At 31.7% G+C, this 17,917-nt stretch overlaps 1 protein-coding gene across 8 annotated transcripts in view; it reads left to right on the top strand.

The window, feature by feature from the left end:
- Window positions 1–1,062: 1,062 nt before the first annotated feature.
- The window catches only part of LOC143248696 (uncharacterized), a 37,084-nt gene continuing 20,229 nt past the window's right edge, over window positions 1,063–17,917 (top strand). For 2 of the 8 annotated variants that reach the window (XM_076497333.1, XM_076497330.1), the window contains exons 1-4: window positions 1,190–1,219; window positions 5,782–5,910; window positions 7,644–7,745; window positions 9,126–9,230. In XM_076497333.1, the coding sequence (XP_076353448.1) occupies window positions 7,694–7,745; window positions 9,126–9,230 (157 nt within the window). In that variant the 5' untranslated portion in view covers window positions 1,190–1,219; window positions 5,782–5,910; window positions 7,644–7,693. Of the gene's footprint in view, window positions 1,290–5,781; window positions 5,911–7,643; window positions 7,746–9,125; window positions 9,231–17,917 lie in introns of all 8 variants that reach the window. The other 6 variants (XM_076497331.1, XM_076497334.1, XM_076497327.1 and 3 more) reach the window with 6 other exon arrangements.

Below are 17,917 nucleotides of genomic sequence, written 5' to 3'. Positions count from 1 at the left end.
GTTAATTATCCAATAAAAGTCTAAACATTGTTAAATGACTTTGCAAAATATTTATTATTAAACTTTCCGTAACGTTCCACACAAATGATGCAAGACTAATGGGTCTATAATTATTGGGACAATTTTTATCACCTCCCTTGCTAAAAGGAGAAAAACTAGCCATTTTTTAAACATGTTAAGAGTTAATGCGATCAATTTGTTTCCATCTATCAACTGTTGAAGATGAGGAACATTAGTCATTATTAGTTAAAAAGCTGAAGAAAAAGCAGAATTTAATAACCTAGCTATCTCATAATAATTGTATACGAGTCTACAGTTATCACCCCTCAAATGTCCTCCCCTCATCGTAACATTTTGTTTTATCCTTAATGAATTTAAAGAAATCCTTACTGTTAATTTTTACATTTTCAGCCAGCCTTTTCACATACAAGTTTCAATTTGTTCATATGACCAGTGGTCTTCACGGTTTGTTTCAATATTTTTCTCAAATTTACATTTTGTGTCTGTTTTTCGTTGTTTATGTAAATATATTAAGGTGATATTATATTTAAAGACTCTCTGAAATAAATTATTTTGTAATTTCGAAGTATATCAGATTTCCTCAGCTTGTGTTCTAAAATGTCTATAAAATCAATATATATATATATATATATTATTATTGGATAAAACTACTAAGTACTTTTGTTTTTTCTCTTTATCTATCTATCTATATACATATATATATATATATATAGTGGCAGTTAAAATATAAATACCATTACTTCTGTATAACGGGTTTATTTTAGCTAAACACTTTTCAGATGATCATTTATTACGTTTTTTTATTATTTGTTGTTATCAAATATAATGTTCGATTTACAACAACAAGCGCTATCAACTTTAAACGTGTGCTAAAACATCGTTTCATCGTGTTATAGTTATACGAAAACTTTGATACATTTGATGTCCAGTAGTGGGTGTGTTAAAGTTATGTTTTACCAATAGGGGCGCTACTCTAAAGTAACTAGTTAAGGAAAATATTTTTTTGCATTTTTTTTTTCGTTTCTCAGTTTGGACTATTGTTTATGCGTGAAGACAGTAAGCAAAATAAGCAATAGCACCAAAATGTTGACATTCTAGGTTATTCTACAGATTGAAAAGTCAAATTAATATGTGCATAGTGTGTGTACAAGACCTGGGAACGAGAGTGGTGTCGTGAAAAGAAAGATGTCGGAAGAAGGTACGAGAATGTTACTTTACTTTCGAATCCCAGTTTTTCCTTTTAATCACATGTGTACCACTATATGTTTGTACGTCAGTTTTTGTATACGTTTTATTTAAGGGGTGTTTTTCTTTCGTGTCGAATTATAGTTTTTTACATAACAAGTTTATCTTTATTGGACTTCTCAACTAACCTAAATATTACAATCCACAAATAACTTGTTAGGGTTAGAACATAAGAATAGTTAAGTGTTTGTGTTAGATTATCGTGTTCTACGTGTATTACCTTTCTGCATAATACATGATCGATTACTGTGTTATAAGTGTGAGGTTTATTATGTTATGATCGCAACTACAACTGTTTTATAGTTTTTGAATGACACTCATTAATCTTGTGTTAAACGTTTTAAGAAGAGTAAGTATTAAAATTACAACTTAGAAAAACAGTGATTATCATAATCTATAATAATAATTAATACTATTTCTAGTATTACGAGTTAATGACAGTTTATGACGACATGAAAGTGTAGATGTTATAAGAGTAGGTGAGCTTTAGTTACTAAGTAAAATATTGTAAAACATTAATTTGCTTCACAAATAAATTTATAAAATCAGATATGATATGCTTAAATTATATTCTTAGATGAAGCAACTTTTATTATGTTTTTAAGTGTCATTTAGGTGACATTGTTTATTATGCATAATGAAGCATTTTTGTTGTTTTTCTAGAAATGCATATTTTAATTTGTTTTATGTATGCACTTAAAACAACCACATAGAATGTCAGTGAAGTTAAATGTAACTTTTTTCATTGACATGTGTATCCAACAGTTTCTTTTAACTTAAACAATACACATTAAATCATGCTGTACACCATTTTGCTAGTTTGTAATCCTAATAAAGTAGTAGTTTTGCTTGAGAAAGTTAGATCTGACCTGGCATTGCTTTGTTTTTAATGTGAATTAGGTATTGCTTTGAGAGACAAAAATTCAGGTTTGTTCCTTGTTGATACTGAAATCTCACATTAATTTTTTATTTATTTGAATCACTGAATATAACTTGAGACAGATCACATTCTGCATATTTTAGTGAATGCTCTGTTGAACTTGCCTGGAAAATGTTTGATTTGCAGACACTTTTTTATGTATTCATTGCTTTAAAAGTACAAAAAAAATCCTTTGAAGTTCTAACTGTAATCTGCCAGTTTTCTAAAAGATTTCTGCTTCATCATCTTTAGAATTTCCTAAACTTGATATTTTAAGGGTTTATTTTGGTTTAATACATATTTACAATGAGTATATATTTTGTTCCAGCAAAACATTTTTTTTATGAAGATAATGATTCTCTTCAGGAGTTGCTTCATTTGTGATTTATTTTCAATACCTTCACTTATTTAATGTTTTGTTTAGGATAATTGATTGTTTTGACTTTTTCGGATAGTTGCTTCTCATGATTTTTAAAATAATCAAATTACACCCATTTCCATACTTGAGCACAGCAAACTGTTGCAAGATTCTTGCTTAAAGTGACTGTGATCTTTACTGAGAGAGGTTCACTTTTAGCTTCTTTATCTTTTTGGTAGAAGTTACTTGTATCATTTCATCAGAAGAATATCCAAGCAGGTCTGATGAACCTTGGTATTGATTGAAAGGCTTAGTTGACACTAAGTTGATATAGCATGGTATAATACAGACAATAACTCAAACTTTTATCTTGTTTTTTTAATATATAATGTGTTACTGCTTCTATAGCTCTGTATTGCCAACTCTCACCTTTAGAATCTCAAGTTCCTTTCCCAGTGTTTTTTTTTACTTGATGGAGTGAAGGAGTATCTATGTGTGTGCATTCAGTTCTTCTCTTTATATGGAGCAAAGCACATTTTTGGTTTGCTTCAATGTTGTTTCCTTGTACTTTCCTTTCATAGCCAGTTCATATCACCAGTGGATATTTTAGTTGATATGTATGTGTTTACTGCAGTGATGATTTAGCTTTTCTTTTGTTATACTGTTTTATGCCTAAACTCAACATCTTAGGGAAACTGACAACTGGATAGCCTTCAAGACTTGGAAGATAACATTCCAGAATTGCACATTAAATTAATAAGCTAAATTATTTGATAAAAGCATGAAGTAGTGCTTATATTACCTCTCAAAAGTAGTATAGACTTTATAAGCTGTAGTCCATAGGCTTTGTGTGAACAAGAAAATTGAAAATGTAATGTGTTCTACATTTAACAGAGTGGTTGTAGACTTGTTTACATCAACAAATCTTATGGCTGATACAGAAAGCTTGTTTCAAGAATTGGTAACTAACTTGTAGTTCCTTCAGACAATGATGTGGACTGTATGACCAATGTATAAAAGTATGAATTTTGAAACATAAGTAAGGAAACAAAAACTTGTTTTACGGCACCTCTGAGTAGGAGTATCACTCTAAGAGCAAAACTACGGCAGTCAATCATAAAGTCATGAAAAATAAATTTGTAGTCGTTCTTTCACATATTATAAAAAAATTGCAATATCAAAACTTTATTCAATTGAAAGTTTTATTTGTGTAAGTTTTTACATAAACATTTTTTTTTAAATTGAAAATTTTGATTTTGGGTTTCACTACATTCCTAATGAAAGTATTGTTTGCAAATTTACTGAATTTCTTTTTAAAATAACATGCCACTCATAACCTGCTAGGAGGAAGGCTGAATTTGAACAAGTGGCTTCATTAAGTGTGTAGTTTAAAGACAAAAAGGAACCTATTGGTTCATCTCAGCTGTTCTATCCTCTAAACTAAGCTGGAACTATTATAGAAAAACTCAAAGTCAGCCCTTAGCATTCATATAGTTATCAGGCTTTTTCATAAACTCATTTAATTTTCTGCTTTTACAACATCTGAAAGCAACCTATTACAGAGGCCAACCACCCTATTAGAAAAAATAAAACTCTCTTAGTTGAAGATGACCCCTACCCTGCAAGAATTTATATATTTGTGTCCCCTGGTCCAACTGTTTTCACTGTTAACTATGAAAAGAGTTGATGCATGAACAATATCAATTACCTTAACATCTGAGCACCTCAATCTGATCCCCTCTAACTCTTCTTTTATCAATAGAAAACAATATCAGATATCTTAATCTCTCCTCATATGACACTCTCTCCATCTCAGGCTCCGTTCTATAACTTTTTTCTGAATCCTGTAAAGCAATTCAGCATCTTTCTTGAGGTAAGGAGCCCAAGACTGACCACAGTACTCCATATGTGACCTTATCAGTAATTTGTACAATGAAATTATAACCTCTCTAGATTTGTATTAAATATTTCCATAGATACAACCTAAATTTTATTTGCACTACAACTAACAACAGCATATTGTTTGGATGGTTTTATAGATTGATGACCCACTATACTATAATCCCTTTGTTGACAATGTTAAGGTTATTCCCATTCAAATTATATTTATAATGACCCATATGCATTATCTTACATTTATTACAATTAAAACCCATCTGCCATCTATATGTCCAACTCACTAAATGATCTAAATTCTTTTGTTAGTCAGCAGTAACACTCAAGACTTAATATAATCAGAAAATGTAAGTAATTTATTGACCATTCTTTTAATCTATTTCATTGATATAAATCAAAAGGAGCAAAGGTTCTGAGATTGACCCCTGTGCTACCTCATCTGTGACACTAATACGGTTTGACTGAAATCCATTCAAAACAACCTTCGTTTTTCTCCCATCATGCAACTCTTCTGTTCAATTAGCTAACTTATCCCTCACACCTACAGAGGTGATTATTTTTACAAGCCTTTTATGTGGGACCATGTCAAATGGTTTCTGAAAATCCATATGCATAAGATCCTACACCCTTACCATCATCTATATTTTCCACTCATCAATGTAACGTTTTTTGTGGCTCACAAGGTCACTATGTTAAGCTATGTCACATTAGGTCGTATTAGGTCAAGAAACTTCTTGAATAGACAATATACAATTTATATTTTAATGCCTGTTCCGTTTCATTTTTCTAGCTGACGAGGTCACTATGTTAGGCTGTTACGTTAGGTCATATTGGCTTGAGTAACTTCTTGAATGGATGATATTCAGTTTCCTTTTGGAATACTTCTTGGACACTTATTCAAAAGGATACTTGCCCTAGCATATTGCATCTAAAGATGCTTTTGCAGATTAACAATTTAACTTTTTTGTGTTGGGTCACGGGGCAAAGGCCATGTCATCTAGTTTGTTGACTTGCATTCAAAATTTAAATGAACTGTTATTTTATGAATTTTTGTCAGTAAGTTTGGTATCAAGTTGTAGGTTATAACTCAAACCCTTAATATTATGAGTTAATTTCTAAATTTAAAAGTAAATGTTAAAAGAACACATCTAAATATAGATTTTAGTACGTTGCATGGTATGTTGAATGCAGCATTGTTTAAAATTGTACAAATTAGGAACTCGAACTATCAATATTGACAAACTAGAATATAAGATAAACCTTGTATCTTTTTGTTTTGCTAAAACATGGCTTATGTACTGAATCAAACACAGTGGCCCTCCTCACCTCTTTCCATATTTAGAAACAATACACTTCAATATATGACATCTGAATGACTAGTCAACAGCTTAGAATTTTCCCCTTGTGGTTTTTCAGCCATTTTAATCTGTGAAAAGGCTACTGTGTTCTTTCAAAGCAAGATTTCAATAAGGTAGGTTCTGTCTTTAGTGTGTTCAAAGTTTCATATTTTTTTAAACCTGAATACAATAAGATGTCAATATAATAAAACGTATATATATAATGTTATGATGCTTAGGCTAGTTTAGAATAAACATTGTATTTTTATATTATAATGTGTAGTCATTCTAGTACACAAAAAAGCATAATTTATATTTCCTAATTTTGTATGATGGTTTTGAGGTTGGTTAAGTGACAGACCCCACATAGAGTATAGAAGATAACATAAAGTATAATCTTACCTGAAACAAATGTCTGAAATGTATTTAGGAAGTTTTAGGGATTGCACAAATAATATTAAATATTTTGGGTAGAAGAAGAGTTGGTTTTTTTTATTATAATGTGAAAATTACTTTGTGCTCAGGCTAGTAAGGAAACAGACTTGATATTAAAATGTGAAAATTACTTTGTGCTCAGGCTAGTAAGGAAACAGACTTGATATTAAAATGTGAAAATTACTTTGTGCTTAGGGTAGTAAGGAAACAGACTTGATATTAAAATGTGAAAATTACATTGTGCTCAGGGTAGTAAGGAAACAGACTTGATATTATAATGTGAAAATAACTTTGTGCTCAGGCTAGTAAGGAAACAGACTTGATATTAAAATGTGAAAATTACTTTGTGCTTAGGGTAGTAAGGAAACAGACTTGATATTAAAATGTGAAAATTACTTTGTGCTCAGGGTAGTAAGGAAACAGACTTGATATTATAATGTGAAAATAACTTTGTGCTCAGGCTAGTAAGGAAACAGACTTGATATTTGCACAAACAAAAATATTTCTCTAAAATATCTTATTTTTTGTGTATAAAATACTTGTAATGTTTACTAAAAATCAACCAAATTTTGTGTAGATACACATGCTGTATTAAAAGTTATGGTGCAAATATTTAACGTGTGCCAATGTGTCGACAGATCTGTGTACATTATACCAAGCCAGTTATGAAGGGGGTTAAAAAAAATGGTTTGATTATGCTTTTGGATGGCAAAAAAGTAGTTCTTATAGTTGACGAGGGATGCAGACACAGCAAAACTACCTGTGATGTGTTTTCAAATAAAAATAAAATTTACAGTTTTATAAAATACAAACTACAGGAAGCTTTTAAAACAATATGGGAAGACACAGAACTTATTAATTGAAATGTACATCAAAGTTGAACATTTAAATTGTTTCTTAAAATAAACTTATCACAAGGGAACCTTTTCAGATTTTGAAACTAGAAATTCATAACAAGTATCACAAAGGTATGATATTTTAATTGCAGAAGTTAACTGTAGAGGGCTTATTTCCAGTTTCAAACTATTTCATCTAGCACTTTTTTTGTATGTTACAATAAAATGCATCAGATGTTTTGAATGAAATACACAAAGATATTTGAATGTTATGACGGTTTCACTGACTATACTGAAACTAACATGCAAAATACAAAAATACCTAAAGAAATATATTTTTTATATCTTAGCAGGTAAATACTTGTAATTAACCTGTGCTTATAGAAGCTTTATTACACACACATAAATCCTTCATAACTCTATGTTGCTGTCATATTACACATATAGTTATAAATCTCATATATTTTTTAAACTCTGTAAATACCAATTATCTGTACCAGCATCTAGATATTTCAAGCGAGTTTAATATTGTGCCAAAGGTGGTTATATAAAATAAATGTATTTGTTCATTTATTGACATTTTATCTCATTATTAGGCACTAGTGCTGCATCAAATTCCACATACAGTAACCCCTTCTCTATCAAGATGTCCGCATGTTCTCCTACAAAAAGTTCAGCAGATAGTACTGACTCACAAGGTGGGTAGACAAACAAAGTAACAAACATATTTTCAGTGTTTCAGGCATTCAAGTGAACTTTAATTATTAGTGATTCTGTGCAGTGTAATTAGGTATTGTAGCAATTATTCTCATAAAATCAAGTTTCACAGTCAAATCTTATACATCTCTTCAGACACTGAGCCATTCATTGAACTGGTGTCCATAATACATCTATCTCTTTTTAAAGTTCAACATCATCCAGTGTTTGTGTACATGCTATTGAGTTACTCATGAGCCTATGGAAGAGCTTGCTAGTAATATTAAGTGCTGTTTAGAAGATATACAAGATAGGTTAAAAGATGAGTTTTACAGAAGAATAGTTGTAAAACTATTTATATCTAGTTTATTTTATTCTCAAATTTACTGTATTTAAGAACATGACTATATTACACCAGAAAATGTAGTGGAAACTTGAATTTATCAAAAGTAATAAGTAATGCAGTTCCAAGCCCTCATATTAATTTAACATTTTTTGTGTATAAAGATGGTTAAAATAGCATGGAATGGAAATAGAATCTATCCATTTTTGAGTTTTATGGTTATGAACTTGTCTTATTAAATAACTTTTAATAACCTACAATCCAAGTAAATAGTTGTTAAAAATGTCATTTATCATCAACAAGGTTTACATAATAGAAGTTTTCCTTGATGACAAGAAACCCACTTGAAATAAAAATGTATTTTAGAACGGCTGTTATGGGTATTAACACTTGTTGATGAGCAGAGAACATTTCGACCTTCCCAGGTCATCTTCAGGTTAACAAAGTGAAAGTTTCCAACTGACCATTGCTGGGCATGTCTTAGAGATGGGAGTATAAGTAGCCCTACTTCTACAACCAAAACCAAATCAATATAAAAAATACCTTTATACGTATACTAATTAATAACCTAACATCCACCTGCAATGCCCACTACAATCCCATACCTATTTATACTCTTGACCCTAAGATGTGCCTGGCAATGGTCAGTTGCAAACTCTCTCTTTGTTAACCTAAAGATGACCTAGGAAGGTCTAAATGTAGTTCTCTGCTTATCAATAAAAGTGTCAATGCCCATACCAGCTGTTCTGAGATACATTGACAGAAGTTTTGTTGAATAAATGTCTTCTGTCGAAAGTGGTATTAATAAAACAACAAGCAAAACTGAAATAAAAGAAATTCCATACAGTATTGGTATTTTGTTTTACCTGTAGTATATTCATACAGTGAAAGGTTCAGAATTGCAAATTCTTGGTTTATGTGTGCTTAACTTTATAAGTAAAGTGAACACAAGTTTCACTTGGTTTATATTTCATTATTCAAAATTAATGTACTTTTTCTTTTTTGTAATCTGTAATATTTCAGAATTTCTGATTTACAGATGCATTTCAAATGGTGACCTCTTCGGCTTCCAGGTTCATGCTCAGACCTTCTCCATTAGCAGCTCAGGCAGAAAAACTGAAAACGTCTGGATCATGTTCCTCTGGTATGTTCATTTTTAAACATGGATAACCAATCAACTATAACTCTTTAAAATTCAGCAAGTCATAGTTCAGTTAGTATCTTAATATGACAAGGACTTATAGAGATGTACATGAAATCTCAGTGTTGTTCATTGAAATTTCCTTTTTTTCAGCACATAAATTTTGAAATAAGTTAAACTATTAAGTTCTTTACACTATCACAAAATCATTGTTAGAAGATGGACATTTCATTTGGTTTTAGAATCTACTTATTGTCTAGGATATATATTTTTACAACAACAAAAATATAGATGTTTTTTTTGTGTGGGTACACTCACTGAATACTCCCAGAATTTCTTCCCTGATTTTTCATTGTGTCTAATTAATGACAGAATCACAGCATTAGAACTTCAGGGACTAAACCAAAAATTCACTTATAAATTTATATAATTTGAGTCTTTAAAATGACTGATTCCAAGATCTGAATAATATTAACTTGACAGTTCTCAATATTTATAACAGTGAAGACTTGTACGTAAGAACATAGTGTTTTAATTAGTAACTATGCTGACACTGAGAAGAGATATAACTGAAAATTTAGAGGTTTCAAGCATATGTCTGTATGGTTTTAGATATAAATTTTATTGACTTTTAATCAAAGTTTTTCTTGTTATAAACTCATTTTTATATGACAAGTAAACTTTTTAACTTTTATGTGTAAACATTTTTCAAAATTAAAAGTTAATAAGCGTCACATTTTTACAAATGAACATTTTTGCTGTGATTATATCAGTAGGTTTAATATCATACTTATTTTTAAGGGAACTCTTAAGTAATGAATTTAATTTATGAATTGTCTTGGCATGCTTAAATGTAGTGGTTTATTGACAATGATTAAGTGGTTGTAAATAAAAGAAAAACCCCAAGAATTTATATACATTTCTAGAATTTCCCACTCCATGTATTTTGTGTTTGCTTGATTATATCTCTGTGGCTATAGGGGGTCTGCTTTTAAGAATAAGATAATTTCAGTTTGTTTTATTTTCCGTGATTGTTTATTTACAGCATGGCCTAGTGGTTAATCTGCCTTGATTGTGAATCAGAAGATTCATGGTTTGTGGCTCACTGCTACAAGATTGTGTTCCACACTTTAGTGCTGTGGATATGCTGTAATAGTGACCGTGAAAGCACACTATTTTATCATTTAAGAGCAGCCGAAGAATTTGCAGTTGATTGTATTGAGTAACTGTTTTTCATTTAGTCAGTTGGTGTAGAATGAAGGCTGATAATGTGCAGTTAGTCATAACTTAGCTTTACACAAAATTCTAAAAACAAACTTGTACAGCACTTTAGCAGATTAGTTATGATTTTAACCCTTTGAATCCTGGGCTCCCCACCCTTTTAGCATCATGATCCTGCACTCCCCCGACAATTTTTGACCATCTTGGAAAACATTTATTTTTTATTTGAAAACTAAGAAAAATCTTACAAGATCACTTCCCAAAATGTTATAACACACAGTTTTGGGTCTGTAATACAAAATAATGAATTGACATACTGATAACTTTTTATCATAGTATACCATCATTGATGTTACAGTTCAATGATTTATTGCCACAATTAAACTTTGGAATGACAAGCTACAAAGCAGTTCTCATTGCCAGATTTAGTGCACAGGAGCATCTCACATGATTTACACCAGTAAACTGTTTTAACATGCTTTGGCTTCCAGATTCACTCTTTTTGCATGCTTGTATTTCTCCTCGAAGACAATGCACCTGTTGTTTGAAGTTTCTCCTTATGACTGCTCAGGTAGGTGTACTGGGACATTTGGTTCATTCAGCAGTTATGTCTCATCTGTGCTAGACTTTCAACGTGACATAAGGATACGTACGTGATGGTGTGTTCCCACTAATTCATGACACAGTTTTCAACAAACATGCAGATGGTTAAGTCAGTTTTGCTGTTATAGAGCAATACTGTTTCATCAGCATCACCAGTATACTTGGTTGCCCAAAAGTAAATTGGCTTCTTGTCACACTGCACAACAGCTGGTGTCTTACCATTGTACAACAATGAGTGAGAACTGTGGTTCATTTTCTTTTTGACAAGTTCCTTCGGAAATTTCGTCCTGTTGGTCAAAGCTGTAATGCACAATCGTGTAACTTGTTTCTCAAGCAAGTGCTATGCAACACTTATAGAAGTGTAAAGCTGATCAGTAAATATGCAAATAGTTTGCACAACCGATGTCATACCCCCGTGCTGTCTCTAATGGACAATCCACATCAACTTTCACCGTATACACCTCCACATTCACAATGTATCTGTTTTTGATTTTGCATAAAAGAAATGTCATTAGGTCGCACTTCATTAGTTTTTATTGGATATACTTTTTTGTGAGTATCATTCCTTCATCCAGTGACAGTTCACGGTCCGGCACATAGTATCATTGAAAGTTAGCCACAATGGTGTCAAAAATTGGTCTGCTCTTGTATATTTTGTTTGAGTTGTCAACATATGAATCTCTTTCGTTTACACAGTGCAACTTTGACCAGATATCTATAAATCAATCTCAAGTGAAACCTTACCAAAGGTGTAGATGTAATCCAGCTATCCTTCTTCTAATACATCTAATACCTATCTTTGTAGATCAATAGATCAGCATCTCCATGGCCAGTTGACACGTGAAGAAAGCTTTTGGTTCAGGAACTGTTACCGTGTACGATTTAGCATGTTAGTTATGTTTTTCTTCTATTACATATTCAGCTTGATGATTTGTTTCCTCTGCAATTAGGTTCCATACAGATTCGTCCCAAAACAATGAAAAAATATCCAGTGACATACTCTTGCTTGAAATTGAATTCAAGATGTTTTTTGGACCTACAATTTCCAATGGTTTGAATTTGGCATCTGCGGTTGAAAATGAAGTAATGTTAGTTGACCAAGTCGACACACAATCATCAGGAATGTGATGCCGAACAGGTAACTCGCTATCAGAAGTCTCAGTATCACTATAATCACTTTTAGAGTCATCGCCAATATAGTCATTGTCTAAAAGGTTCTTGGGATCAGATTCCAACAACAATTTCTGTCCTATGCAATTTCACATCATTGCTGTCTGTTTGGTTATTATTTTATGTTTTGGCATGACAATGCTATTAAAATGATGCTAAAATATCCTGTGAATTATTTTCACCTTCACACAGTAAATGCACCAACAACTAAGAGTTGGTCTATTTTTGGAACAGAAAATCCACCAGGCTTAGAGGTGTGTGCTGAGTAGGCAATAATTTAGCAGTGGCCATTTTACTGACCTGCTGAGTAATACTGGTAGATGGTCAGGCCAGAAAACTGGTCTTTTGGATATATATGCCTCTCCATTATAGTGGCTAATTTTTCAGCCTGTAGTGTTTAAAGTGTTAAGATAATGTGTAATTGAAGCCATAGTATAAAAAATACAATACAAACACAATTTTCATATTTGTTGTATTTTCTCTAAAAGACAAAAGCTGTAAATGCGTGGAAGTTGCCGTTTTGTTTTTGACCATTTCTTATTAGCATCTCTGTGTCTTTTTTTCTATTCCCTGAATAATACATAGAGAAAAGATGTCAGAGACTGTATAGCATAGCATTTACAGCAAGAGTACTAAAATTAATAAAAAGATGTATTCTGAAACAATACTTCCCTATTCTCACGTATCTATCTCAACCTTCAGTTGCCCTCTAGGCATTGTTAAACATATTAAAAGATACTCGGGTTGAAAGAGGTAAAAGACTAGTGTGCTTTTAAAACTTTGTTTTATGTTATACCAATTAGTACAGCGTAAAATCTTATCTAACAATCCATATTTTAATAGTATACAAGTTTAACTTCCTAATTCTATAAGGAAATATTTTTTAAGATATCCTAAATTTCCCTGAGCATCTTACCTCCTTTATTTTTTTTACCACCCCTTGCAAGAGTAAAAAATTAAATATAAATGACTTGCTATAAAATTTTCATTGCTCAGACAAACCATAATCTTTATAGCCTTCAGTTTATTTGGTTACAGAGCTATTAAACAGAAAATCAAATCCTTCCTGCCACACCCACCTGTCGTGTCCTCTTTTCCATGATATATTCGTACTTATTTCTTACATTTAATTGTATGTTACGTATAACCAATAGAAAGTCAAGGTTTTTGTCTATCACTTAACATATTGCATGACAGATGACAATCAGTTTCACTTAGAGTACAAGCAACATTCCAGTGTGAAACTTAATGATAGCTTGGGTGAATTTGTAACAGCTTTTGTTGCATAGATACGAATCCAGAATAACTGTGAGAGGTAGAAGAAATTGTCTACTTTTTTTGCAGGTTATTACTCTATATTCTTTGGTGCATTATTTAATTAAATACAAAATATATAGTACATTACTATCATTAGTATAACACAAGTAGGCTTAAGTATCCTCAAAAATTAGTGACAAGAAACAGGAAGAATGGGTAAATATTTTATTTCTTGTTTTTCATATTTATTCTTTATTCCCCCTCCCTTCCATAGGCATGACAATGTCTAGAAATTGGGTTTTGATACCCATGGTGGGCAGAGCACAGATAGTCCATTATGTAGCATTGTGCTTAATAACAAACAAATCTTTATTTTACTCATTATTATAAAAGTAACTAAAATGTAAAAATAAGAATATTTTTAGGTTAGTTAAAGTTGGAGTAAGTAAAATGAATAATAATACAATAAAAGTGTTTCACAAAGCAAGCTCTAGAGCAGCACTTGGATAATGTAATTTGATAGTGCTCTGAGTGATTTACAACTTGAACGGCATGGTAATTAGACAGGTTTAAAGGGTCGTCAAAAGGGAAATAAAAACAGTAAACTTTAATTATAAATAGATGTATATTGTTACACGCTCAAAGCTACCTATGATTAATTTAGTTACTTGTTACAGTTTGAAGTCATTCTAGAAAGTTAAAAAAAGGTAATTTAGATTTGTTGGTGTTGTTTTGGTGGTTACAAGGTCAGTCCCATTTTGAGTTAGGGTAGAGGAAATTACATAAAAAGTGGAACTTTTACTGACACAAAGTTTGAAATGTGTGTAAGAGGTTTTACAGGTTACATAATAGGAATTTGAGATTCTTGAGATAAGAAAGTATTTTTAATCTTGACATGAAGATAACTTTGCACATGTACTATTTAAAGCAAATACTCGATATATTAATAGACAAATTTTTATTTTAGTTTATTGAAAATACTTCACTAAACATATGGTTTTTTTGTATGTGAAAGACGTATAATGTTAACTTGAAGACTCCCGGTTTTGTGAAGATATATACACTATGTCGAAAGTTAGAAGTATTAAATATATAAAGACTATAAATGAGTATAGAGAGGTCATGTAGATGGTCATAGTGACCAAGCCCGTGTTGAAACCTTATATGTTGTGTCATTACAGCAGTAAGTGCTGATCATCCTCCACCAGTCTAATTGTGCCCTCTATACCATCACAGGTAGCTTCATCCACTCTTGCACCACTTTCTCATTTGGCATATGTCATATTGCAAGACACTTCTCATGGGTATTTTTTTTCTGGGTGGACTGTACTTAGCCTATTCGTGTATGGTCCTCCAGCACTAGCCATGTATTCTATTCATTTCCTCACTGTGTGTTATCTTCATTACTGTTCCAGAAGTAGTGGTATACAAAATAGATATGCCTTATGTTTTAACTGTTGCACATCTGTTGTTGTTTTTTTTTTTTATAGTGGTCACCCTTCACTTGATTATTTGCTCTTGCACCTTCACCAGCCCTTCAGAGTGGGGTTCTAGCTATGGGGGAGGAAAGGAATACAGGTTCAGAAGTTAACATATTCTGATACTGAAAATGTATTTCTGATAGGTACTAATCTCTTATCACCCACGTCCCATTGATTTACTTGTGTTTTTGGGTCACATTATGCTGATTCTCTAAAGTGAGGATTGTGCTGCCAAGGGTAGAGGGAGCTAAATGTGCTGGAACGGAGGATGCAATGTGAGTGGTGGATGTTGGTCACATGATCAGCACTTCTTACTGCAATGATGCATAACATATAGGGCTATAAAAGACTGGTGCACTTTTAAAATAATTACCAGGACTTAGAGGGCAAATGAAAGTTAAGATAGCTATGGGTAAGAGGAAAATATATTTTCAGTGGCAGAGGATGTTAACTTCTGATTATTATAAGTAATAATGTTTGAACATTAATTAAATATATTCATCTTTTGTATATACATTTTTCTTTCTGATCTGTATTAAATAGTTTACTTTAATCAGAGGTTAACATCAAGTATCAGTTTGCTGGGCTGTTATTGAAGGTGCTTGCTTTAATGTCATCTGTCTAAAGCATGCAAGCACTATCCACATGACTATTGGTCATTCCTATCGCATTGTGATGGAAGTTTTATTCACAAGGTGTTATTTAACCCGCCAGTAGAAAATATCATTTTTTTACATAGCATGTTCCATTTTACAGGAAACTTTTCTACGAAAACATGTCTGTGACTCAGTTCAGTGTAAGCTAGGGAAAAAGACTGACTTTCTTGGCTGATGTTACGTATTAACCCTTCAAAATATTGTTGCAGGTATACTGCCATCTTTGATTTAACTCTCTTTCAGCATGGGCTCAGTTCCTGATACTGACCTTATAACTATTTCATTCTTTATATAGTTTTCAAGCTCTATCATTTAAATTAATAAACCTACCTTCTTAAAAGTTTATAGATTATCAGTAAAAGTCAGAAGACTTTCATGCACAAAATGTATTTTTTGAATTTTTAAAATGTTTCAAGTAATGTTTTTCTCGTGCTTTAGTTATTTTTGCACATTGTTTACCCAGCATGCAAAGTAACTTTGATTTTATAAATGAAAATGATTTTTATATATCAGAAAACTTTGAAATTTCACATACAAAATCTTTAACATCTAAACATTTATTGAATATTTCTCAATAAAACATTTTATCTGTTACTTTTCACTAACGAATCACTGTGTGGGTTTGGTCGATTTGACTGATCTTGTTACCATCGTATAAAAATTAGGGAACATAAATTGTGCTTTTGTGTGTAATGGAATGACAGCAAATTGTAACACAAAAGTGTTTAGTTTAAATAAATTAAACCTCGTAAAATTCATTACTTTTATTATATTGACTTTCCAGTCATGCCTGGCTAGTATTAAAGAAGTTGCAATGACATGGTGCATGTGCACTTATGTTATGAAACTGACCTGTCTTAGCTTTGTTTTAGTGACTAGTATTTTATAAAACAGTCACATTTCAGTTACCATACATTACATATGAATATACATTATTACTATTTACAAATAAGTTCTTAAAATTATTTTTCTTAAAACATATAGCAAACAATTATCTTTAGTTATAACTCTGGAACTTGTTTTCTGTTTGCTTTTGGTTGCTAATATTTCACACATAGAGCATGTGAAATGTTTTGTTTTTTTAATTTTGTGTAAATATATATATTTGAGATAACCACACAAAAACATAAATTACAATATCAGTACCATAGAATTTCACAATAATTTATTAAACTTAGTAACTAAGCTGTGTTTTGGTTTAAAAAAGTGTAATTTCGAGCAGACTAAAGACTCGACTTGAAGAATCGTATTGAAAAATCGAGTTGACATCATAATACTTGAAAATGGCTGAGAAAGCCATTAGGGAGACATTTTGAGCTCTTGATTAGTTATTTGCATGTCATAAACAGAAGTAATTGTATATGAAGAAGTGTTTCCAAAAATAGAAAGAGGTGGGCGGGGCTACTGTGTTTGATTCAGTACATGAGTGATATCTCGGCAAATAGAAAATTTTGATGGTTCATATTTGATATTCTAGTTTGTCACCATCTGTCATTTGAGTTCCTAATTTGTACAAAACTACATACTTTGTATTTGGTCATTACAATCATCTTATATGAATCAGTGCTCCATACAACATACCATATGACACAAAAATTGATGTTTAGGTATGTTTTGTAACAGATCTACTAGTATGTATTTTTTAATATCTGTGTGTGTTTCAGTTTAATCCATGTAACATATACCGTATTTTCCGGTTAATAAGCCGAATTGCTGAATAAGCCGAGGCCAATTTTCAGCTCTGAAAATGAGGGTTTTTGCTTATTACCGCCCAATAAGCCGAAGCCATTTTTAAGAAGTGACAAGTTTCTTCAAAATGATTTCTTAGTCTCGTTTCAGCATCAGCATGCATGTTGTGTATGATCATTGGCGTTCTGTAGTAAAGCAGAACGTGTCGTATTGAGACAGAGATGGAATCAATATATCATTCGTTATTGGCTCCACTTACTGTAATTAGGTAACCAATGAAATTCCAGAAACAACGTTTCACTGTAGTCTTAACGTGCTTTGCTGATGGGACAAAATTACCGCCTATGGTAATTTTCAAAAGAAGAAAAAATTTCCGAAAGGAGTAATCGGCCAATGAGCCGACCCCCCAAAAATCAGGTCCAAAATTTAGGGCCAGAAATTCGGCTTATTAGGCAGAAAATACGGTATATTGTTCAAGTCCTGTCTATACTCTAAGTTTGTAGAAGATTACTGAGTGTAATAATCAACAATGTACAATGTATGTAAAGTATTAGGGCTCCTCAGGAGTGTAATAATCAACAATGTACACTTAGATGAAGTTCTATAAAATTCA

Source organism: Tachypleus tridentatus, chromosome 4 (genome assembly GCF_004210375.1).
Source record: "Tachypleus tridentatus isolate NWPU-2018 chromosome 4, ASM421037v1, whole genome shotgun sequence".
Lineage (NCBI taxonomy): Eukaryota > Metazoa > Arthropoda > Merostomata > Xiphosura > Limulidae > Tachypleus > Tachypleus tridentatus.
This window is presented reverse-complemented; position numbering and strand designations above follow the sequence as displayed.